The 26,077-nt window shown below is 40.2% G+C and overlaps 2 protein-coding genes across 3 annotated transcripts in view; one reads left to right on the top strand and one right to left on the bottom strand.

The window, feature by feature from the left end:
- Positions 1-17,106, top strand: part of sult5a1 (sulfotransferase family 5A, member 1) — an 85,276-nt gene extending 68,170 nt beyond the window's left edge. Inside the window, exons 2-8 of one of the 2 annotated variants that reach the window (XM_060838048.1) lie at positions 1,392-1,444; positions 8,059-8,170; positions 9,396-9,604; positions 10,686-10,812; positions 13,426-13,520; positions 14,338-14,518; positions 14,608-17,106. In XM_060838048.1, coding sequence (XP_060694031.1) covers positions 8,104-8,170; positions 9,396-9,604; positions 10,686-10,812; positions 13,426-13,520; positions 14,338-14,518; positions 14,608-14,720 — 792 coding nt within the window. In that variant the 5' untranslated portion in view covers positions 1,392-1,444; positions 8,059-8,103 and the 3' untranslated portion in view covers positions 14,721-17,106. Of the gene's footprint in view, positions 1-1,391; positions 1,445-7,731; positions 8,171-9,395; positions 9,605-10,685; positions 10,813-13,425; positions 13,521-14,337; positions 14,519-14,607 lie in introns of those variants that run through there. The other variant, XM_060838047.1, reaches the window with a different exon arrangement.
- Positions 17,107-19,215: 2,109 nt separating this feature from the next.
- On the bottom strand, positions 19,216-25,548 carry zgc:162592 (uncharacterized protein LOC561993 homolog). Its single transcript, XM_060838337.1, has 2 exons — positions 24,711-25,548; positions 19,216-19,532 (listed from the first exon to the last, which is right to left on the bottom strand). The coding sequence occupies exons 1-2, from the start codon at positions 25,546-25,548 to the stop codon at positions 19,216-19,218; spliced, it is 1,155 nt and encodes a 384-aa protein (XP_060694320.1).
- Between the last annotated feature and the right edge of the window lie 529 nt (positions 25,549-26,077).

The raw sequence follows: 26,077 nt of genomic DNA, 5'->3' as shown, positions 1-26,077 counted from the left end.
ACAAGAAAGGAGTGTAAACTGATGTACAATTGATCAAAGCAGTCTTTTGAGGCTAACCTAAAGTTACCACAGAGAGAAAATAAAGAGCTAGAAATTCCAAGATGTTAAGAAAATTAGAAAAACAAAAATTTAGGAATATAAATACAAATTTCTTGGAACCATTAAAGACTCCAATGAAACCTTAGTTGATTTAAATAAATTAAGACAACATTTCTGGTTCCATATGGTGCTAATCTGGAAGTGTTAGCACAACGGATAGCAAAGTTGGACAATTCTAATATGTTTATGCGTAACTGCTGTGGTTTCACAGACTCAAACCTGACAGGCATGTTTTGTTGTGAGACATTTGATTCATCACGTTGTTAGTGGCAAAAGTACCTGGTATAGCACAGCAAGACAATAGACATATTATAGGGACAAAGCACCTGCAGAATGAAGAAAGAAGGAAGGGGACTTCAAAATTTAATAAAAATTCCAGAAATTTGATGGCTGCTTTCTATGTGTGGTGCTCAGAATTAAAATTAATGGCTAATACATTTTTTTGCAAAAATAGCAGCATTGAATTCAGTGAAAATTTCAAAACTTCTCAGCAACCTATAAGAAAGGTCACTTTCTTTTTACTGCTTTTATTATGAGGTGAAGTTGGCCCAGTGCTGGAAAAACTGACCATGTTTGAAATCTGGCTGAAGGTGTTGTATTCTAGATTAATGTACATTTTGTATGGTTTTAGATTAGATTAGATTAGATTACTTACAGTGTGGCCCAACAAGTCCACACCGACCCGCCGAAGCGCAACCCACCCATACCCCTACATTTACTCCTTTTACCTAACACTACGGGCAACTTAACATGGCCAATTCACCTGACCTGCACATCTTTGGACTGTGGGAGGAAACCAGAGCACCCGGAGGAAACCCACGCAGACACGGGGAGAATGTGCAAACTCCACACAGTCAGTCGCCTGTGTTGGGAGTTGAACCCGGGTCTCTGGCGCTGTGAGGCAGCAGTGCTAACCACTGTGCCACCGTGCAGCCCAAAGTGGGTTTTATTTAACCCACTTTTCAGAATTATAAATGAAAAAGACGATAAGAAATGACCAGTGATCTTTGATGAGGGTCTTATCACCCACAGGAAATGTGAAATGGAAGAATTGTTTTTGAATGTGCCAGTACTGGGATCACTGTTCTTAAAAGCCCACACTTTGTTCCGTGAGAGAAATTAGTTCATGATGACAGAGCCACAAGAGTTTAGAGAATTTCCAGTGGTAATGGTTTTGAAAACTATTAATCATGACACAGTTTGAATTTGTTTAGTCTGAGTTGGGGGTTGAAACCACATTGACGTTACAGTAAAATAAGCCAAGCACGATAATTGGTTTTATATTTTCACAGTGGCATTGTACTTTCCAGTGACCTCCACACACAAAAGGCATTGGAATTTATGGGTAAGTATAAAGTTCCTCATTAATACTGAGCCCAATGGGTCATTTGAGGTGCTTTCTTGATACCACAACTGCTCCATGTTAGAAAAAAGTCTAACTTACTCATGAGTGAGGCAGGACATTCCAGGCTGTCCTACCCTGACCATCACACTTCTCCAATCTGGGTCCCATCAAGTTAATCAAAGCAGAAATTGGGCAGCCAAGTTTTGACACAGTAAAGGAGGTGGTAGCATTGTGATGATGTCACTCAACTAGCAAACCAGAAAGCCAGGCTAATATTCTGGGTTTGAATCCCTCCTTGGCACAGGACTAAATTTGAAACCAATAAATATCTAAAATTAATAAAACTAGCCCAATGGTGAACCTTGATTGTCAAAACTAACAACAAAAGAACAAAAGAGAAGTACAGCAGAGGAACTGGCCTTTCGACCCTCCACGTGTGTGATGATCATTGTTCCATAATTAAACTAAAAAACAAACCTTTTGCCCTTTTTTGGTCCGTATCCCTCTATTTCCTCCCTATTCAAGTAACCATCCAGGTGCCGCTAAATGTTGTCAATATGCCTACTTCCACACCTCTTCCAGGAGTGCATTCCAGTCTCCTTCCACTCGGTGTGAAAAACATCTGTCACACATCTCCCTTAAACCTTGAAATTGTGCCCCCTTATCATTAAAACCTATCAAGTTCAGTGGTATTCTGAGGGGAAAAAAACTGTCATTCTTACCAGGTCTGGCCCACATGTGATTCCAACCAGGAATGTGGTTGCCATTTAATTTCACGGAGTGTAGTCAAGGATAGGAAATAAATGCTGGCTTGGCCAGCAATGGACCATGTCACAGGAAAGAAAATGTCTATTCACAGCATCAGCCCTCTCAAGGCGATGCAAAAACCAAAAGAATGGTGGAGACCAGGTGTACCTATACCAACATTTTGTTTCACTTAGACCCAGCACAGGGCTGGGTTTTACAGCCCTCCACTGGTATAGGTGAGGGGGCCCTTAAAATATAGCATGGAACCTGTCTGCTGGCTTCTCACTCATCTCTGTCCATCTCAGACTATATGATAGGGAATTATTAGGAAGCCCACTCATCCTTGGAATTATAGAAACTCTCAAATGCCACATCCCATTTCATCCATGGCAATGGAAAACCGAAGCCAAATGAGTTCCTTGGCAGCTTTTCCAAGAAGGACCAGTGATGGAAAGGACTTCCTTTTAGGGATCCCCTATGTCTATCAGGAGCATTCAACTACCCCCCCCTCCCCTCCCAAAGTCATACATTCCTCCTTAAGCCACCTCCAGCTCCCACCTCCCACTTCCCTCACTCACAATGCTGGGGCCTAGCAGCCAGCACTATCAGTATCTCAGAGTTAGCTTCTGTCCAGTTTCCTTCTCTTCTTGAGGGATTGGCTGTAGTCCTAATGGTAGCCACCTCTGAAATCTGGCAATGCTGAGACCACAGATAGAGTGTGAGGAAGCAGGTCATTCAGCTCACCAAGTCCACACTGACCTTTCGAAGACCATCCCACCCAGACCCATTTGCCTACACTATCCTTTAACTCTGCATTTCCCATGGTTATTCCGTCTAGCTCACACATCCTTGGACACCACGGGTAATTTAGCACAGCCAATCCATCTGGCCTGCACTATGGGAAGAAATCAGAACACCCGGAGGAAACTCATACAGACACAGGGAGAATGTGAAAACTCTACACAGATAGTTACCTAAGGATGGAATTGAATCCAGGTCCCTGGCATTGCAAGGCAGCAGTGCTAACCACTGAGCCACCATGTTGCCCCCACACTGTGCTGGCCAAATTGAAACTTTGTTGTCAGGGAAGTTGAGGAACTCCTAGCATGCTAAACCCAGTCCAATGTATGACTTTTGATGTATTCTACTCAGCCATTTACAGGCAGAACTTTGTACATGTCCAGCCAGTCAAGTTTCATATAAAATCAGAATTAAAACTTATCCTGGGGCATGAACGCATCAACCTTGTTACCAGCACCAACTTGATAGGCCCAGGGATGATTAGCTCATGCTTGTCACATGATTAACCAGTCACTTCATCAAAAATGAACATGATACTCCAAAGTTTTGGCAACATGAAGGATAGTAAAATAAGATGGGCTGAATTTTCACTTTAGGGCCAAGAAACAGGAGCTGGTCTTGTTTCCAGCTCCTGAGCCTGCCCATGAGGTAAGCAACGGATTTTGATCAGAATGACCCTTTAATTGGCCTGGAGCCTTTTTCGTTCTCCATCTAAGTGGGCGCCAGAAACCCAGGCGACACTCTGTGTGGAGTTTGCCCATTCTCCCCGTGTCTGTGTGGGTTTCCTCCCACAATCTAAAAATGCTAAATTGCCCATAGTGTTAGGTGAAGGGGTAAATGTCTGGGTGGGTTGCGCTTCGACAGGTCGGTGTTGACTTGTTGGGCCGAAGGACCTGTTTCCACACTGTGAGTAATCTAATCATACATCAGAATGGAGAAATTACTGTATTAGTTTTGGAAAATTAGACCAATGGCACTTTTCTCTTGTAAAATGAAGGCTGAGATATGATCTGATAGAGCACTTTAAAATTATTAATTGGTCAATAGGGTGCTGACATGCTGTTCTGCTTGTCAGAGGTGCCAAAATGAAGGGTGATAAATTAAAGATTGTCACTTGTGAAACTAGAACAGTTTAAGAGAAACTTACTGCTACATGGAATGATTGAGTTGAGTACCATGGATATGTTTAAGGGAAGTTAGTTACGTACATGAGGGAGAAAGAAAGCCTCAGGCGACTCTCTGTGTGGTGTTTGCACATTCTCCCAGTGTCACAGTGCACATTCTCCCTCTGCATTGGTTTCCTCTGGGTGCTCCGGTTTCCTCCCATAATCCAAAAAATGTGCAGGTTAGGTGAATTGGCCATGCTAAATTGCCCGTAGCGTTAGGTACAGGGGTAAATGTTGGGGAATGCATCTGAGTGGGTTGCGCTTTGGCGGGTCGGTGTGGACTTGTTGGGCCAAAGGGCCTGTTTCCACACTGTAAGTAATTTAATCTAATCTAATTAAGGGCAATAGACAAGCCCTCACAGCTGCAGAGGCCTCACAACTTCAATAGTATTGAATAGTAGAGAGGATTAAACATACAATGATAAATCAGAGAAAGCAGCTTGGCCATCAGTCTAAATGATATGTATTACAATCCCTCTGTGGGCAACCTTTGTCAACCAATGCCCATTTGGGTGAGGACACCTGTAGGTTGCCTGAAGCACAGGGTGCCCACCTTAAGGCCCCTCTCCCTGACACATTCATTTGTGTTAAGAAACTGATGTAGAAAATCCCAGGCAAATGTGACTTTAACAATCTTATGAGTTAAATTGGCTGCCCTCCTGGACATGAGTAGTCTTGCCAAGACTAAAATGGTTGAGCCAGAATACCCAAGGGGGACAGGAAATTGGCATATTGCTAATAGGTTTCACTATTTTTACGCAGTCTCCCTTCTCTCAGTGGGATCTGAAAATCCTGGCCAGAATCTTTGTAAAATCAGGAGGAGGATTGTTTTTACAGTCACCCATGTCACTAATTGTATTAATTACACTAACTAAATTAAAGAGACATATTCTATAAATGTATAAAACAAAAAAGAGCGGCTAAAGCAAACATTGGCTCTTTCAATGATGAGAAGGGGGATTGAGTAATGGGATATAAGGAAATGGTCCAGGCATTTTGTGTTGGTCTTCACAGTGGAGGACATTAATAACATGCCAGTAATTGACAAAGAGACGAAGGTAGGCGAGGGCCTGGAAACAATCATTATCACAGAAGAGGTAGTGTTGGGCAAGCTAATGGAGCTAAGGATAGACAAGTTTCCTGGCTCTGATGGAATGCATCCCAGGGTGCTAAAGAGATGGCGGAAAAAGTAACAAATATACTTGTGGTAATTTTCCAAAATTCACTAGACTCTGGGGCAGTTCCAGCAGATTGGCATCACACTTGCTGTTTTCCAATGTTTAAAAAAAGAAGGTAAACAAAAGATGGGGGATTATATACCAGTTAGCCTAATTTCTGTATTGGGGAAAATACTTGAGTCTATTATCAAGGAAGGAATAGTAAGGCATCATGATTGAAATTGCCCCGTTGGGTAGGTGCAGCATGGTTTCATGAAAGGTAGATCATACTTACCTAAGCTATTAGAATTCTATAAAGACATTACAAACACAGTGGATAGCAGGGACACAATAGATGTGGTGTATCTAGATTGCCAACAAGCATTCGACAACAACCTGCACAAAAGACTGTTGCATAAGATAAAGATATATGGTGTTATGGGCAATGTACTAGCATGGATACAGGATTGGTTAACCAACAGGAAGCAAAGAGTGGGGATAAATGAGTGCTTTTCTGGCTGGCAATCAGTGACTAGTGATGTGCCTCAGGGATCAGTGTTGGGACCGCAATTATTCTCAATTTACGTAGATGATTTGGAATTGGGGACCATGTGTAGTGTGTCGAAGCTTGCGGATGACACTAAGATGAGTGGTACAGCAATGTGTGCAGAGGACTGTGAAACTTTGCAAAGGGACAGAGATAGTTTGTGAGTAGGCAAAGGTCTGGCAGATGGAGTACAATGCTAATAAATGTGAAGTCGTCCATTTTGGTATGAATAACAGGACCTTTACTTGAATGGTAAGAAATTGCAGCACACTGCTGTGCAGAGGGACCTGGGTGTCCTTGTGCATGAATCACAGAAGGTTGGTCTGCAGGTACAACAGCTAATTAAGAAGGCAAATGGAATTTTGTCCTTCATTGCTATAGGGATTGTGTTTAAAGGCAGAGAGGTTATATTGCAACTGTATATGGTATTGGTGAGGCCACATCTGAAGGATGGTATGCAGTTTTGGTCTCCTTACTTGAGAAAGGATATACTGGAGGGGGTGCAGAGGAGGTTCATTAGGTGACTTCCGGAGTTGAGGAGGTTGGTCTATGAGAAGACACTGAGGAGACTGGGATTATACTCACTGGAATTTAGAAGAATGGGGACACATAAAATTATGAAGTAGAAAGAAGTAGAGAAGATGTTTCCACTGGCGGGTGAAACTAGGACAAGAGGGCATAGTCTCAAAATTAGGGGGAGCAGATTTTGGACTGAATTGAGAAGGAACTTCTTCACCCAGAGGGTTGTGAATCTCTGGAATTCTTTGCCCATTGAAGTGGTTGAAGCTTCCTCAACAAATGATTTTAGAGCTAAGATAGATAATTTTTTGAACAGTAAAGGAATTAAGAGTTGCGGTGAGAGGGCGGGTAAGTGGTGTTGAGGCCACAAAAAGATCAGCCATGAATGGCAGAGTGGGCTCAAAGGGCCAGATGGCCTACTCCTGCTCCTGATTCTTATTTTCTTAATAAATTCCAGAAATGACAGTGATATCAGACTGTCATGCAAAACAGGCAACAGCCAATCAACAATCAACTTTAACAGAAGATATTGATCAGGTCAGTTAATTTTAATAGCCAATGTGAGAAACAAAGCTCACATACTGCAATAATTTCAGTCTGAGACAAGATCTGAATCAGCAGAGCTCTTTATTTCACACTTGCAAGTGGGTGTGATGTCCACAAGGCAGGGACAAAACACACACCGAATTCAACAAATACTCGATATTTATACAATTTGGTTACCACATATTTTTTCCTTATTTAATTGTTTCCCCCCCTGTTTACATCCTCCACTTCCTTCCTGCTTATCTCGTGTCTTATCTGGTCTTGTCTGTGAAAAACATATTCATTCCTATTCTCAGGGCTGTTTGCCCTTTGCCTGCTTCCCTAACCATGATTTACTCCTTCCATTGGTGCTGCTCCTCTCAGCATCTTATTATTAAGACTCGTTTAATTGTGGTTCTGTTCCTCTTTCTGCAAAAGTGGGAAACAGATGTTTATACAGGCATATTGAGTTTAACTGTCTGTTTTCAAAGCATCTTATCACGAAGCCCTTCTAAATGGCTTTACCATTTGTTACATCCTTAGCAAACCAATTAGCATTTCCTCCACAGAGTTCACATTCTTGTTGACTCAGCTCCTGGCTGAAACAATTGCACACTGATGGAGTTCAGTTATTTTTTATATAATTAATTTTAGAATTGCAGAAGAAACATAAATTTCCTATATCCCACAGCCAATAAGTACGCCTGTCATTTGGTGTTAGTTTAAATAGTTCAAGCAGGTGATTTCATTTTCATTTGTTCAAGAGAAAAGTCAGCAAGGCACCTCCTGACGACTGCAGTGTGACCTCTGCTGGAAACTTGTATGGTTGAAAACACAAAAATGACTTCTCCCTGATGATTTCCATGACATAACAGTTGAACATTTGACAAGCATTTAAATTAAGAATAGTCGGAGTTGAGGAACTGCACGTAGTTATAGTTTGAGTGTGTGAATTACTATCGTCAAGCAGACTAGGAAAGTACAACAAAAAGAATGATTTCAATGGAACCACAACTTTGTTTCGTCAGCCTCCATAGTGGGAACTAATTTGATTTCCTGTTAACAAGAGATTAAAAGCTGAGGGGAGCACACAGCAGCAGTTCATTCACTGCAGCAGTACAAGTCATGGCTAATCTCAATATTGCATTGCAGTACTCAGGCATCAACTTCCCAGGACACCTACATACGCTGCAGTCTATGCACTATGCTGAGGAGTTCAAGTTTCATGACACAGATATTCTGATTGTTACGTACCCCAAATCAGGTAGGAGCTGCAGTATATTCCAGTACCTCAATGCTTGTGTTTACTTTATGTATTAGTTACTGTAAAAGTGATAATTTCTGAATTATGTTATCAAACATATATGTGAAATTATTTATGTATTTTTTACAATGTGAGTTTTTATTAGACAACTTTCTACTGCCACAAATAATATTTTTGCCAAGAAGTTTTTATACCTTGTTTTTATTTAGTATAATATCTGTGCATTGGGAGGGTGGTAAAAGTACAGTTTTGTATTCATCTCTTTAATCCAATTTTGTTTTGCACCCCAAACATCATTTCAAAGTTTCCATGCAGTGGAAAAGCAAGTGCTCTGAACTGATTGCATTCCCAATTATCTCCGAGGATTCTGCTGTTCAGAGATATTGAAGATTTAAATATGGTCAAGGTCAGGCAATTTGTTTAAAAAAACAGATCTCCACTATTTCAGAACAGTTCTGAATTAATAATCAGAGATCCAGACTTTTAAAAGGAAAATGGTGAACGGTAGTTTTGTGGAATAAGGAATGAATCATGATTATGTCATGCTGCACATTATATGACCTGTAGAAATGTAGTATACAGATAAGGAGCACTTGTGAGTGTGATATCTCCAGTGTAGATAAGAATTTACAAGGTAAAACAGAGATAGAGTTCACTTGCTGTTCACATTGAATTCTGTTAATTTCAATTGTTTTAAATTTAGAATTCATAGGCTAAATTTGAAATTAAACTAGGATTCATAGAAACCCTACATGATGGAAACAGGCCCTTCGGCCCAACAAGTCCACACCAACCTTCCGAAGAATAACCCCTACATTTAACCCCCTGACTAATGCACATCCCTGAACAGGTGGACAATTTAGCACAACCAATTTGCCACAATCTGCACATCTTTGAACTTTGGGAGAAAACCAGAGCACTCAAAGGAAACCCACGCAGACACAGGGAGAATGTTCAAACTCCACAGTCAGGCAGTCAACTGATGCTGAAATCAAACCCAGGTCCTTCGCGCTGTGAGGCAGCAGTGCTAATCATCAAGCCACCACGTCACTTCAGGAACATGAAGTCTATTTTGTTAGTGGTGATTTCCTACACCCAATGCCACAACGTTGCATTATAGCAACAGGTTTAGCTGCTGCAATCATTTCATTTAAATGTGGTCCAAGTTTGCTTTGTCCTCTAAAACTGCTGGACTACAATATCCTATTTGGTTTGGCTTTCATAGGTACAACGTGGATGCAGGAAATTCTCACACTTATTTGTAGTGATGGAAACCAGGCCCCTGCTAAAACCATTCCTAACTGGATTCGAACACCATGGATTGAACATTATTATTGTGAGGACATTCTGCAGGACAAGCTAGATAATCGAATTATTACCACTCACCTACCTTTTCACATCCTCTCCAAGTCCCTCAAACAATCTAATACAAAGGTATGTAAATACATGACAGTTAAGTCTATGTTAATGATTGTATCAAAACTGTAAATTGAAATGTATTTAAAAATAAAAATCTGCCAGAAATGTCATTATTGCTATAACCAGCCTCACTTTGCACTTCTGCACTGTTTTAACTTACTGTTGCACGTGTGAGATAAGACTGTAGCCAGCTTTTGTTTGAGATACAATAGCTTAAAACACTTCTTTACAGTAATTAAAAAGTCATTTGTATTTGAGGCTGAATTTTCTAAAAATGCAGGACAGAAACCAAATGCAACATTGTCATGGTCAGAACACAATGCAACAGAGAGGAACAGAAGCATATCCTGTTTGAGTAGAAATTTGCATCTTGGGTCAAGTTTGCACAATATGAAAGATTAAGCAATTTGTGCATAGGAGTTAATCTAGTGGAATTCAGTTAAGTTTCAAGGCATTTATCTTTGCAGCTGGGTTTTGCTTGAATAACCTTAATGCAAAAATGCTGCAATCAGTAAATGTTAGTCTCAAAATGAAACAACTTCTTAGTTATTCTGTTTTTGGTTTGCAAAATTGGATCCAGCTTCTAACAGAGAAGTGAATATTTCTTGCGAGTCTTAAAAATAATATCAAACATATTTTTAGTCTTATCGCAGAGAGAAAAGTTCCAAAATCAAAACTGAACTTAGTAGAGACAACTTACCATGACAGCTATTTTATGATGCAATTTTAGATTGTTATCCAACTCCAATAGCGTTACTGAAACACGCGAATATTTCCATTTCTTATACCAACCATCCCCAGAGCTTCAGTGTTGATAAGCACAAGTTTTACACTATATACCATAAGGACTAATGGATATTTGCCAAGTACATTTCAAACAAAACACCGAGGCAATAGAGGGTTGGACTAAATTTGATCAGAATGTGAACCATCCAAATCTGTACAAAGCAGAACTGAAGGCAACCATATCTTAAAAAAGCAGTCTCCATTTTACCCATATAATGTAATAGAAATTTCAAAACATTTCACCACTTATATCTGCTGTAACAAATGGCTTGTAATTTGCTAAACATCGCATTCTCTCCCCATTACGCAGGTAATTTATGTTGCAAGAAATCCAATGGACATAGTTGTTTCATTTTATCACTTCCATAAAATGGCAAAATTCCTGCCAGAGCCTGGAACGTTTGGGGAATTTCTCGAAAAATTTCTACTTGGAAAAGGTGTGTATTTGGAGATTTCCATTGCTGATACATCAAATTTCACCAATGTAATAAGATTTCTGTCCTTGTTTAAACCAAGCTGTTAGGCAATCACAGTGAGGACTACATCCACAATGATCTGTACATTTCCTCATAACCACATAAGCAATATCATCTGTACAGCTGTCTTTGTAGAATAGGAATGAAACAATGGGAGGAGCAGAATTCTGATGTGTTACTGTTTAATAAAATCACTTTGACATACCTCATGTGCCCACAGAAATGAGGACTTGGCCATAAATTATAAATTTCTGTCCCTTCAATGCAATAGCAACTCATACCATAATAGAAATTCTTGTAAAGCCACAGCTATATTGTAAGCGTTTCCTAGAACACTATCAGGGATAGAAGGGATTTGGAAGATGAATTGTCAAAATTGTTTTTTCTCCACAGATGCTGATTCACCTGCTGAGGTTTTACAGATTTTAAAAAATTCTTATGCCAGGGATTGTATCAAGTTGTTAACGATTTTCTTATTCAAATTTCTTATTGAAGTCGGTTCAGTTTATTCATTATTGCTAACCTCACCTTTGAAGGATGGTGCATTCAGAAGCTCCCCTCTCTGACTTGAGCACAATTATTGGGCTGCACCTCTCTGGGTTTGGGACCCTGATGTCACAGTGCAAAGCAAGACCAGAAGCGACATTCATCAACTGTGGGACTGGTTGATAAACAGGTCCATTGTTAAGTTAAAGAGATTAGTTGGGCTCTCCAGAATAGAGGTGCTGCTAACAGATGTGGCCATTGCTGTGACAGACAGGAAACCTGGGGGCTATATACACTTGTGTATTAAAAAAAATCAGGGAATCAAGAGTTGATGAGGGAAACCTCTGAGTGGAGGTTTGGTGAAGGAAGTCAGGGGAGTTTGTTGGGGCTGGAGGAGCTGCCTTCCCTTTTCCTGCTACCCTCACTTTGGACAATGGAGTAATTGGTTCCACAACTCTCCCCCACATATAAGCTATCACAGAAATTGAAACTGGCAGTATCCCATGCATAGAGAAGGCACCAGTCTATCACTGGCACTGTGCCAGCAGTCCCATACAATGGGGGAGGCAGTAAAGTTGTCATAGTGCCAATTTAGTGAGAGATGATGAGTGGTGGTTCACCCCAAGAGTCACCATACCTCAGGCGAGAGGAGTGGATGTGAAGAAGAGTCCAGTAGTGTGGTAGCATCACTAGAAACCCAGAGCAACAGGTTCATGTTCTGGGGGCATGGAATTTGAATTCCATGATGGTAGATGGCAAAGTCTGAAATCATAAACATCTGGAATGGAAAGCTAGACTAATGGCAATCATGTTTATTGTTGCAAAAACCCACATGGTTCACTAACATTCTTTAGGGAAGGAAATCTGCTATCCTCATCTAGTCTGGCAAATATATGACTCCAGACCTACAAAATGTGGTCGATTCTCAACTGTCCTCTGGGCAATTAGGATTGGGACAACAAATGCTGGCTAAGCCAGCGATACTCATGTTCCTGGCGGAATTAAAACAATTGAGTGCTTAATTAACAGTCTAGATTAGAGTCCCACTATTTTAATGGACACCTGTCATCCTGGGGCCAGTAAAATTCAATGCATAGTCTGACAAAATGCTTACTTACAGATATCTCCTTAGTTAATGTCCCCACACCACTGATCCATGACCAGGAGGAGAAGTGATGGTGTTGTGGTATTATCACTGGACTGTGAATCCAGAAACCCATGTAATGCTCTGGGAAACCCGGTGGGACGGTGGGATTTGAATTCAATAAAAATCTGGCATCAAGAGGCTAATGATGACTGTGAGTCAATTATCGGGAAAAACCCATCTGGTTCACTAATACCCCTTATGGAAGAAAACAGCCTTCCTTCCTTACATGTGACTCCAGACCATCAGCAGTATGGCTGACTTTAACTGCCCTCTAAGATGGAGAAGGGATGATCTCATTCCGTGAATGAATAATTTTTAAAAAGCAGGCAGTCATTAGTGGCTTGTAGAATCTTGCTGTGAATATTCAGGTTTGCTTTCATAAAGAACGGTGCACCTAATTAATTTTGTTATCAAAGTACTTTAACATATTTCCAGAATCTTTAGTATTCTTATTTCTATAGAGATAGTTTTATTTAAAATAATGACATCTAATGAATTAAACAACATATATGCAATTAATAATTAAAACCAGCTTTGTATGAAATACTTTAGTGTTTCTCTGGATAATCAAACTCCTGCTCTCAGACTTGGAGGCAGGGAAAGTGTTGTACTGTCAATTAGCTAATATTGTGAAAAATGCATAGACAGACAGGAATTTACCTGGGATATATAATTTCTAGAATCAATATAAATGTGAAAAACAATAAAAAACTCAATTCTTTAACATGACAACTTGGGATTAAAATTCCAGTCTAAAACATATGCCTAACAGTGCAATGTAACTTTTAAGAACAACAATGCTATAACTATGACTGAATTTCAACATAATTTTCAGTTACATTTATTTTCAAATTTGTTGAAAAAGAGAATAAAACACTAACAGCTAAATAAAACAGTTAAAATTTCAGAATAAAATCTTATTTTTTTCCTACCTTTTCCAGTACATTTTGGATCATGGTTTGAACACATAAAAGACTGGCTAAGTCACAGAGAAGAATTCAACTTCTTGTTTATAACCTATGAGGAGCTGAAGAAGGTAAGATTTGGGAACAAACTACTGAAGATGCTGGATTCAGAGGGTGGTTCATGATAGAATGAGCTGCCAGAAGAAGTGATGGAGCCAGATGCAATTACAACATTTAAAGACATTTGAATGGTTATATGAATAGGAAGGGTTTAGAGGGATATGGGCCAAATGCTGGCAAATGGGACTAGATTTATTTAGGATATCTGGTCAGCATTGATGAGTTGGACTGATGTCTGTTTCCATGTTGTATATATCTCTAATGCCTCAGCCAGTTTTACGCCCTCTCTCTTTTCTTTTCAAATTACTTACAAATTCTGTTATCTTTAAACTGAGAGGTTAAAATGGATAGTTTCATAGTTCTTACTGTTTGCTTTCAATGGTCTGATGGTTATCCCATAAGCAGAATATATCACCTTTGATTTAAATATTTTATCATATTTTCCACAGCTACCCTTCTGAAATCCAACAGACTAAGCAGCAGGAACATAATTATTTCAAATAACAGTTTACTTTTCCCAGCCCTTTTGGGATAACAAATATTGCCACACAAAATGTTTCTGAAATAAAGTAATAAACAAACCAAAGCCTGAATGGCCTTATTTATAACCAAATAAGAGTTTAAAGCATAATAAGGAAATATTGCATGACACACTTACTGGAACATAAACCCACAAAGCAGGAAGTTGCTTTGCTGTTTTTTGTTTTAATTATGGATTAGAGAAATGTATGAAATTAACTTGAGGACTTAATTTCCTATTTTAGGTTTCCCATTTTAGAAAGAGTGCATTTTCTAAAAGCCTTTGTTTTCGTTTGTAATTGTTCACAGGATCTTAGATGCTCTGTTGAAAAGCTCTGCAAATTTTTGGAACGTTCTCTTTTGCCAGATGTTGTGGACACAATTGTATGGCACTGCAGTTTCACAAACATGAAAGATAATCAAATGATTAACTACACACTTGTTCCTAATGAAATTATGGACCATCAAAGAGGCAAATTCATGAGAAAAGGTTAGTTGAAATGATTCTAAAATAACCTAGAATATTACTATTCCCTTTGCTGTTAGTGTGATGGTCTTCTGATTTGTTTTGTTATTTAGGTAAAGTCGGAGACTGGAAGGAACATTTCACAGAAGAACAGAAGCAACACTTTGAGAAGGTTTTCCAGGAGAAAATGAGGGATATGGACATTCGGTTTATCTGGAGTTTATAACTCCTACAATCAGGACAGACAATTGTTATTTAAGTAGCTTAATAAGTAACCATAACACTCATTTATAGTTCCTTTGTGTGTGTTGAAAAGGCTCCAGTGAACCATTTCAGCTGTTTGTAAAACATGTAACAATGCATTGCGCTGACAATGCATACAGGTAAAGATATTTTAATTCAATTTGATGTTCTCTTAAATATGCATTAATGAGAGAATCAAAAATCAGTAGTTAAGGAAGCATTTAATGTCATTGAGGCCTAATGTACTTTTCTCTCAACGTAATGGAGCAAAGTAATGTTTAATCAGTACAAAACATGACTATGCTCCTCTGGAAATACCACCATTGGCAAAGAGCAGGACGTTGCAAATCAGCAACATTTTAGTGAGCCGAACTCAAGGGCAAACTGGAGGCCTAAATTACTGCAGTCACAAGTGAATTTAAATAGCTATCCAGCTTAGTTTTATTTTGCAGATTTTTTTTTACAATGTGCAGTTACTGATTAACAGATGTTTCTATTTATTCCAATAGTCATAATTAAGACTGACTTTAGCAGATATGAGTTCATGGGTCATTATTAACATTAATAGGTAAAGATCATCAGTAATCATTCTGACAAGTATGATTATCCACCTAATAACTTCACATCTTACCGCAGTTAGGCAGTAGTGTGGGGGAAATAATAATAAAGTAGTTTTTCACTGATTAAAAAAAACAGGAATGTCCACATGACGTTCTGGCTTAGTTGGTTAAAAAAAGAGAAGAAAAAAATTGTTGGTAAAAAAAAAATTAACTTCACATCACTAGTCGCAGGTTCTGGGGGTCCTTGTGGGGCTGATCAGCGTGAGCCTAGAGTCACGTCTCTGATGACACATTTCGCAGGTGTTTCTGGGAGGATGGAATTGGTGCTTTTTGCCTTCGAAACCTGGAGGAGGAATGGCAGTGATCCTATTTATTATTTCCTCTTGCCAGTGTTCTCAAAGAATTGTTTCCCTTTTTACAGAAGATTCCTCTGAGTCAGTATTTATTTCCCCCCCGAGTGAGGGTCTCCCATGTAGTGGCATCTGTGTTACATTTCTTGAGGGAAGCCTTCCTTTGTCCTCCTCTCATTTGATTGACTTCCTTGACGGAGCAAAGAGGATTTGCTTTCAGGGTCGGAACTTAGGCATCTGAAACACATGGCTGGCCCAGTAGAGTTGGTTTAGCCATGTGCTGGAGCCATATAAGACGACAAGGACAACTGCCTTATACACAAAAATCTTGCGTTAGTGTTGATGTCACAATTAGAGATGTTCATCCATAGTCATCAGATGATGAGGCTTGTGGATTGGATATAGCATTGAGTCTCTACATCATGTTAGCTTTAAGTGAGAGCTGGCTTCCCAAGCAGGGGAAGCATTCTACATTTGAGACCATTTCTCTACTGACCTTAATGGAGTGAAAGGCCAGAAGTTGCCCTGGGATAGGTTGTACAATATGGTATGCAAGAGATGACAAATATCTAGCTTACATTTTACTCTTGGCTGAATTAATTTCTCAGTCTGTTACCTCTACTGGTGAGGAAATAAGCCCTGGGTTTCCTGCCTGTTAGTTGCCAGTCATCTCTGATGATGAATGAACATTTGGACTTATCAATACATCTGACACTTGAGGACTGTTGTGCCATAGTGGTTATGTCCCTCCCTGAGCCAGAAGTCCTGGGTTTAAGCCCCTTTACCTGCAGAGGTGTGCCATACACATCTAGACATGTTGCTTTAAAAATACCAGACTTCCATTTGACAATCTGCACTCTCAGAATGGCTACTTGTAAGTACCACTGGGACAACTGTCAAAATACCAACTTCAAAATGGGGAGAAAGAGAAGGAATTTTTGGAAAATGGAATTGAAAGGGACTTATAGTGGCCAAAAAGAGAACCAATCGGAAGAGACAGACTGTAAAATAACAGAGGAACAGGGGGAGATAAATAAAAGTTCCTTTAGCTACCATGCATATTTACAGGATGTTAAGGATTCAGTTTACAACTATAAAAGTCAAGCTTTATTTTTAAATATCAGGACAATTTACTTTTTAAAAACAGTATAAACAAGCTTGTTGTAATTATGGTTTAATGCTGAAGGGCTTTAGGAGTTGGTGATGCCATCACTATATGAATCTGCTTATTGTATAATAAATTCTCAAACTCTAGGTGTGGCTAGATTGTTCAAAATATTGCATATAGTTTGTAAATGAAGTGGGTATGAACTTTTTAAGATGGTTGAATGCCATAAAAAATTATTAAAACCCCTTTGCATTTGAAAATGGTAGATTTTGAAAAAAAAACTTGTCACTAAACTGGAAGATTGAACAATATCAACTAAAATCCTGAACTTAAAATTTTACCAAGATTTTAAAAAAGCTAACATTTCCTTTATATATAAAATTGTATTAGACAATAATATTAACCAAAAAGTTGATTATTTAATGCCAAGTGGTTATGAATCACAGAGGCTTTGGTGTATTACCTTCCCTTGAATGTAAGTGAGCAAGACCATAATTAAAGTTGAAAATTATTAAATGGAAGCTGAATGACAAGATATTTACAAAGGCATGATAGCTTTATTTTCTGATAAATTAATTGTGTTATTAATCACAAACTAAGAACTTTTCAGATTATCCACAAAGAAAAAATTTTTTAACTGTAGTATTATACATATTAGTAACCAAAGACAACTATACATGTAAAACTATTCAATATGGCATAAGACTAAGTGAACAGCAACAAGTGGTCACATTGCACAATGTTAAGGATTTCCTAACTACCCAAAAATATTTTTTAAAAATGTGACATCCGTCAAGAGAATTGAAATAGGCTTTCTTTCAAGCTTTTCCAGTCATGAGATAGTGATGCTTCTGTACTAAGCAGAAACTTCCAAACTTTAGTTAACGATTACATGCCTTATTTGTACATATCAAGATTACACCATTAAATGTGATTTCAAAGCTCAGTTTTTAGCTTGCGCAATTGGTCTCTTTATTTGGAAGTTGCAGAAATCTTTTCAAAAAGGCAACCTCAAGTTGATTTTAAGGATTTAAAATTTGATACTGGGCATTCAAACAATGCAAGACCCAAAAATTCTAATGTTTGTATCAGTCAGAAGGGTAATTATGAAAAAAAAACTTACATTTTAAACTTTCACTTTAAAAGAAAGTAACTTTTCAGTGGCCATATGTAGACTGATTAAAAATTATTTTTTAAAAAAGTTACTTTTATTAAAACTTCTTCCAAAATGTCATTCTTGTTCATTTAGTACCAACTTATGAAAATCATAGGGATAATTAGTAATATCAAATTGTTTTAAAATTGTGTTAATTTGAGAGTTATCCATTCACTAGTGCTATATCATATAGGCTGTTCTGAACCACACACAAAAAAAGCTGTGTGTCAATATTATAGCAAAAGCTTGTTTCAGAGGAGAACAAAGGGACTTCAGTTCACCAATGAATGGTTGAAGATGGTGTAATGTTAATTCTGATAAATCTTTAAAATCAGGGAAAAAACTCTGCAAGCCTTCTAACTTGTGGACTTTGTTTTTGTTCAAAATTCACAAGTGTTTACTTTGAGCTTTACTCACTTGATCACTTTCATGGCAACACCTCGGGTGGTACTACTTAACTACATTAAATACGTAAATTGAAGAAACAGCATTGTAAATGGTCTTCTGATTTACAGTTAGAAAAATCCATTTCTATTATGTAGAACTTTGGAATTTCAACCAATGCTTTGGGAGTGAGGTTAGGAGATGAATTCCACAAGTTCTCTTTAAAATGCAAACTGTAAGCTGATGGCCTTTGTTAAAACTCAAGGAGTTCCTGTCCTTATACTGGATATCTAGACTGCTGTAAAGCACCATTCTAAATTGCACTGGTTCTTTTACCATTGATATTATACTGTCATAGAAAATGAGAAAATACAGCAGTGATATTGATTTGGTCTAATTTAGTCTCAACTAGAAACCCACCAATTATTTGCGTGAATATTCATAGACGGCCTAATTTCTCTGATCTGAGACTTACCCTAGTACAAGAGCTACTTTATGATTATTTTCAGAGCACAACTAGGAATCAACCTAATCTAATAAATAAGACAAGCAGATTTGCTGCACTATACCGATCTAACATGGTGTAAAACAGAAATGTATTAAGTTAGCCAATTAGAAGATCAAAACACAGAAACAAAATGCTTGAGAAACAATTCTGAGTTACCTTATACAATGTATTTTATCACTGAGCTGAATTTGAGCAAGTTATCAAGCCCAGACTAAATGTGCATATTTTAATTCTAGTATCTATTGCATTAATGGTAACTGTTACAATCAATATCAAAAAGATAGATTTCCCCATTCCAGTGGGTGTGCACAGCTTCCTGCTCAACCACCACCATAAACGTTCCTGTCACAAAAAAAAGTTTTATACCTGTACAGGTCTTTTTACAATCTGATGTCATCTTCTCATACTTAGACTACGTATTTGACAAAATGGTTTCACTGCTGAAGGACACCAAATTACACATAGAGGAGATGCTGCTGTCCCTTGCTTTTGCATCACCATGCTGTTTCTGAACTTTCACGAGTAGCTTTCCATTTGGAACTTGAGAAATTGCACCATCTCGGGTAACAAACCATTCGGACAAGCAGAGATTTTGCCCCATTTCCTGAAACTTTTTGCGGAAACTTCGGTTTAACCAGAAGTACACAATGCAGTTGAAGAAACCATTTCCACACGGTAACCACAGGGCAACGAATTCCAACCACTCTGATGCCCCCTGCTGTGTTAGAGCTGAATTTAAGACAGAATTAACAGAGGAGTGTTTGCTTGAAATAAGCGACCAATTCATGTTATAATACTATCAATAAAACACTATCTGAATTTTAAACTAGTGGTGATTCAAGTAATCTGCAAATCAATTCCAAATAAATTACTTTTTTGAAATATCATTTTAAACCAGTATTTTCCTCATGCTCATGTTAGAGTTAAAGTGAAATTAAAACACAGGCTGGAGAACTGTAGAGATAACGATGGTAAATGACAATGGATGAACTTATAAACTAGGAAAATAATTTTGAATTCAATGTGTTGAGAAATGAAAAATCACTGTCAATCAGACCAAGGCCAATGGCTCACTGACCATTGTACAAATGGTAGACTTGGATAGGTTAGGAGGCAATCAAGGAGTATTACAGTAGTCAAGTCTTGAGTTATGACAGCACATGTAGATGAGTTTTAAATATTAGTGACAGTCAATCTAATGAAGGAAATAGTCTTGCAGATGGATGGACATGGAGTGGAGAGGTCAGTTCTGGGTAGAAGATGACAACATTGGAGTCAAAATGTTACATGCACATAACTAAATAATTCATAAACTGATTTTTTTTTAAAAAAACAATATTTAGGTAAACTTACACAGCACCTTGTAAACCTGCAACATTTACCTCCTTAAATAAGGAGGACAGTGGATGTTTGGGAATAATACCTGCTCTGTTAATTCCTCTCCAAGTCAGATATTGTCCGGAGGTGGAGCAATATCACAATTTCTTCACTATTGTTGGGTCAAACCCCAACTCCCTAACAGCACTGTGGGTGTACCTACTTCACCTTGACAGCAACGGTTCAAGACGGCAGATTATTGTCACATTCTCAATGTTAATTGGGGATGGGCACAATCTGTTGGTCTAGTTAGTAATGCTTACATCCCATGAACAAATGAATAGCAATAAACAGAAATCACTACACAGAGGACAAACTTTCAAGCAATGTTTTGGGGAAGTGGTTGCTAATTGCAATTTAAAAGAAAAATTGTGGTAATGAAGTTAACAGTGGCTGATGCTTAGGAAGCATTTTCTCCATTATAGATACTGGAATTCTAAAAAAAAAGGTTGTTTTCCAAGGAAACAAGAGCATGTGTATATTTTGTGGTTAAATAAGGTTAGCTCTTCAAATGCAATACTACCCGTTCAACCAAGGAAAGAAACAGTTCCTAATTGGACTTCCATGATGAATTACATAAAGACAATGTCAGACTTCTGACTTTTTCCTTTCGTCTCTGCTGTTCCTCAACCTACTTTCCTACATGGACACCTTAATGTTTCTCTCACCACCAGCTAACTCCCCCCATCAGATTGACAGGTTTTGAAAAATTTGAAATTTTTGGTGAAAAACAATTACAAATCTTATACTTAAAAAGTACAATTTGCAATAAAAATACTAATTTTGTCACAAATATGTTATGGGTTTTCGCAAAACAAAGTTTATTAAAGTTTGTGCGAAGATTTGTAGCTCGGGTGCTTGTTGTAGTGGTTCTGTTCGCCGAACTGGAAGTTTTTGTTGCAAACGTTTCGTCCTCTGGCTAGGAGACATCATCAGTGCTGTGGAGACTCCTGCGAAGCACTTCTTTGATGTTTCTTCCGGCATTTATAGTGGTCTGTCCTTGCCACTTCCGGGTGTCAGTTTCAGCTGTCCGCTGTAGTGATTGGTATATTGGGTCCAGGTCGATGTGTCCGTTGATGGAATTTGTGGATGAATGCCATGCCTCTAGGAATTCCCTGGCTGTTCTCTGTCTGGCTTGTCCTATGATAGTGGTGTTTTCCCAGTCGAATTCATGTTGCTTGTTGTCGGAGTGTGTGGTTACTAGGGATAGCTGGTCGTGTCATTGCGTGGCTAGTTGGTGTTCATGTATGCGGATTGTTAGCTGTCTTCCTGTTTGTCCTATATAGTGTTTTGTGCAGTCCTTGCATGGTATTTTATAAACTACATTAGTTTTGCTCATGTTGGGTATTGGCTCCTTTGTTCTAGTGAGTTGTTGTCGGAGCGTGGCTGTTGGTTTGTGTGCCGTTGAGTCCTAGGGGTCGCAGTAGTCTGGCTGTCAGTTCTGAAACGCTCCTGATGTATGGTAGTGTGGCTAGTCCTTTTGGTTGTGGCATGTCCTCGTTCCGTGGTCTATCTCTTAGGCATCTGTTGATAAAGTTGCGCGGGTATCCGTTTTTGGCGAATACCTTGTATAGGTGTTCCTCTTCCTCTTTTCGCAGTTCTGGTGTACTGCAGTGTGTTGTAGCTCTTTTGAATAGTGTCCTGATGCAGCTTCGTTTGTGTGTGTTGGGGTGGTTACTTTCATAGTTTAGGACTTGGTCTGTGTGTGTGTTGTTTTCCTGTGTACCCTTGTGGTGAATTCTCCGTTCGGTGTTCTCTGTCCTATCACGTCTAGGAATGGGAGTTGGCTATCCTTTTCTACTTCTCTCGTGAATCGGATGCCTGTGAGTGTGGCGTTGATGATCCGGTGTGTTTTTTCTATTTCTGTGTTTTTGATGATTACGAAAGGGTCATCGACATATCTGACCCAGAGTTTGGGTTGAATTTGTGGTAGGGCTGTTTGTTCTAACCTTTGCATAACTGCCTCTGCTATGAGTCCCGAGATTGGTGATCCCATGGGTGTTCCGTTGATTTGTTCGTATATCTGATTACATTCAACAATCAGATATACGAACAAATCAACGGAACACCCATGGGATCACCAATCTCGGGACTCATAGCAGAGGCAGTTATGCAAAGGTTAGAACAAACAGCCCTACCACAAATTCAACCCAAACTCTGGGTCAGATATGTCGATGACCCTTTCGTAATCATCAAAAACACAGAAATAGAAAAAACACACCGGATCATCAACGCCACACTCACAGGCATCCGATTCACGAGAGAAGTAGAAAAGGATAGCCAACTCCCATTCCTAGACGTGATAGGACAGAGAACACCGAACGGAGAATTCACCACAAGGGTACACAGGAAAACAATACACACAGACCAAGTCCTAAACTATGAAAGTAACCACCCCAACACACACAAACGAAGCTGCATCAGGACACTATTCAAAAGAGCTACAACACACTGCAGTACACCAGAACTGCGAAAAGAGGAAGAGGAACACCTATACAAGGTATTCGCCAAAAACGGATACCCGCGCAACTTTATCAACAGATGCCTAAGAGATAGACCACGGAACGAGGACATGCCACAACCAAAAGGACTAGCCACACTACCATACATCAGGAGTGTTTCAGAACTGACAGCCAGACTACTGCGACCCCTAGGACTCATAACGGCACACAAACCAACAGCCACGCTCCGACAACAACTCACTAGAACAAAGGAGCCAATACCCAACATGAGCAAAACTAATGTAGTTTATAAAATACCATGCAAGGACTGCACAAAACACTATATAGGACAAACAGGAAGACAGCTAACAATCCGCATACATGAACACCAACTAGCCACGAAACGACACGACGAGCTATCCCTAGTAGCCACACACTCAGACAACAAGCAACATGAATTCGACTGGGAAAACACCACTATCATAGGGCAAGCCAGACAGAGAACAGCCAGGGAATTCCTAGAGGCATGGCATTCATCCACAAATTCCATCAACAGACACATCGACCTGGACCCAATATACCAATCACTACAGCGGACAGCTGAAACTGACACCCGGAAGCGGCAAGGACAGACCACTATAAATGCCGGAAGAAACATCAAAGAAGCGCTTCGCAGGAGGCTCCACAGCACTGATGATGTCTCCTAGCCAGGGGACGAAACGTTTGCAACAAAAACTTCCAGTTCGGCGAACAGAACCACTACAAAGTTTATTAACTTTTGACTGGAAAAACTATTTTAATAAATGTAAACCGGAATGATTTTTAATGAAGATCATACTTTACTTAAAAAGAAGGCATTTACTTGGACAAGTATCTGTAAACAAAATTACACAATATTCCAAAACAAACATAAATTGTTGGAGAAACTCAGCAAGTCTGGCAGCAGTTGTGGAGAGTCAATGTTTTGGATCCTGTGATCCAGAACCAGTGGCAGCTGGGAAAAGATGGTGAAGAGCAGTGGTGGGTAAAGGGGTAAAGGGGTAAAGGAGTGAAGGGGATTGGGGGGGGTGGGTGGGTGGGTAAAGGAGTGAAGGGGATTGGGGGGGGTGGGTGGGTGGGTAAAGGAGTGAAGGGGATTGGGGGGGGGGGGTGGGTGGGTGGGTAAAGGAGTGAAGGGGATTGGGGGGGGGGGTGGGTGGGTGGGTAAAGGAGTGAAGGGGATTGGGGGGGTGGGTGGGTAAAGGAGTGAAGGGGATTGGGGGGGGTGGGTAAAGGAGTGAAGGGGATTGGGGGGTGGGTAAAGGAGTGAAGGGGATTGGGGGGGTGGGTGGGTAAAGGAGTGAAGGGGATTGGGGGGTGGGTGGGAAAATGAATGAAGGGGAAAAGAGGGAAGGGGAAGAGTCGGGGGGGGAGAAGGGGAAGAGTCGGGGGGAGAGAAGGGGAAGAGTCGGGGGGAGAGAAGGGGAAGAGTCGGGGGGAGAGAAGGGGAAGAGTCGGGGGGAGAGAAGGGGAAGAGTCGGGGGGGGAGAAGGGGAAGAGTCGGGGGGGGGGAGAAGGGGAAGAGTCGGGGGGGGAGAAGGGGAAGAGTCGGGGGGGGAGAAGGGGAAGAGTCGGGGGGGAGAAGGGGAAGAGTCGGGGGGGGAGAAGGGGAAGAGTCGGGGGGGGAGAAGGGGAAGAGTCGGGGGGGGAGAAGGGGAAGAGTCGGGGGGGAAGGGGAAGGGGAAAGAGGGAAGGGGAAGAGTCGGGAAAAGGGGGAAAGGGGAAGGGGAACAGGTTGACAAACAAAAGAAATAATAAAAAGGTATATCAGGTAAGGTGTAAAACTGATAAGAACAATAAGTACCTGTTAGTGAAAATGAGTTTTCTGGGCTGAAAGCAACCCAAGCAACAATAAAGATTGGGTACGGGATGGGTAAAGGACATGGAAGGTGGTGTTCAGGGCGCTAAAAGTATTGAACTCTATATTGGTTCCCGAAGGCTCAATATTCTACAGGGTGCAGGGTAAGCTGACCATTCAGCAATAACATGTTAAGAATATCTTGAAATTAAACTCTGGTCAATGTTGTGTTTTGCTTCTCAGAATACTCACCCTGGTAGATCATGTTGCAAACGCAAGGGCACCAGCAGATATAATAGACGATAACTACAGGCAGAAGGATTCTGGAAGCAGCATCGTGTCTCCTGTTCGCCTTCTTCGGTTTAAAGCGATTCCTCTGACTCCTGGCTACAAACCAGAGACGGAAATTGGCAAAAGTCATGATGAGTGAGCAGGGGAAGAAGATGAATGCAGTCAGCAGGAGAGAATAGGTGACATTGCTGGAGAAATCCAGATTACATATCAAAGATGCTCTGGAGAAGTAAACTTTGACAATTCCCCGAGGGATGGAGAGGGGAAAAGAGAGGATGGGTGGCAAAAGCCAAACCAGTGCAATGAGAGCTTTGATCCTGCAGTTGGTCATCACCGTGCTGTACCTGAGTGGGAAGAATACAGCGATGTAGCGCTCGATACTGATAGTAGCCAGGGAATAGATGGAGGAAGTTAGGATGCTGGCGTCTAGAAAGACCACAATGTGACAGAAGGGGGAGTCGGCCTGGTTTCGGAGCTGGGGTACACTGCTACCATATAAATTCAGAGGGATGACTATCAGAGCGAGGGCAGCATCAGCCCCGGTCAATGAAATCAGGACCAGGCGGCTGTTTTTGGACCAGCCAGAAACTGGCGAGGAGATCACCAATAACACGGCCGTATTGCCCAGGATGATCAGAACACACAGGACAGCAATGATACACTGTTTCAGAATGTCCCCTCCTGCCTCTCCCATAGAGCTGGCTAAACCAGTACCAGAGAGATTAGCAATCTCAATCCCACTCCCATTCCTATGCTCATTCTCGGAGAGATTCACCAACACTTTGTTACAAAGAGACATCCCGGGTAAAGCTTTCAAGACTAAAGTCGCTGAAACCAAAACCCTTTCAACAACAAAAAGAATTTTCCAGCAGTCTGATAAATTGAAAAAGTCATCTTTAGGTCACTCCTAACACTTAAAATACTGATGACCCCATTGATTACAAACAGCCTCTCCTCGTTAGCAGGTGGGTTTGAACACGTGTTATTTGAGTTGATGCAAATAGAAAAGCTGCGTTATGTAAAGAGTAAAATTTGAATAATGATATGTTTAAGCGACGGACCTGCTCTCGGAGTTGGGGGGGAAAGGTTTTGTTTCACATAACGCTGGACCCGATTGTAGATGTGACCTAATTTGAGTGGATGAGATGTTGTAGCTGTAAGGTCGGTAATGCGAATTCCTTTCCCAAGATTCCTCCTTCTGTAAGGACCGTCACACCAATGGTAGGATGACCCTTTAATTAGTTAATTTGCACGTTCCCGAAGTGAACAGCTCACAATTCCCACCCCCAGTTGATTCTTGTTTGCTCATTCTTTTTCTCCATTGACTT

The sequence above is a fragment of the Hemiscyllium ocellatum genome, chromosome 17 (genome assembly GCF_020745735.1).
Source record: "Hemiscyllium ocellatum isolate sHemOce1 chromosome 17, sHemOce1.pat.X.cur, whole genome shotgun sequence".
Classification (NCBI taxonomy): Eukaryota; Metazoa; Chordata; class Chondrichthyes; order Orectolobiformes; family Hemiscylliidae; genus Hemiscyllium; species Hemiscyllium ocellatum.
Note: the sequence above shows the minus strand (reverse complement) of the source record. Positions and strands in the feature narration are given on the sequence as shown.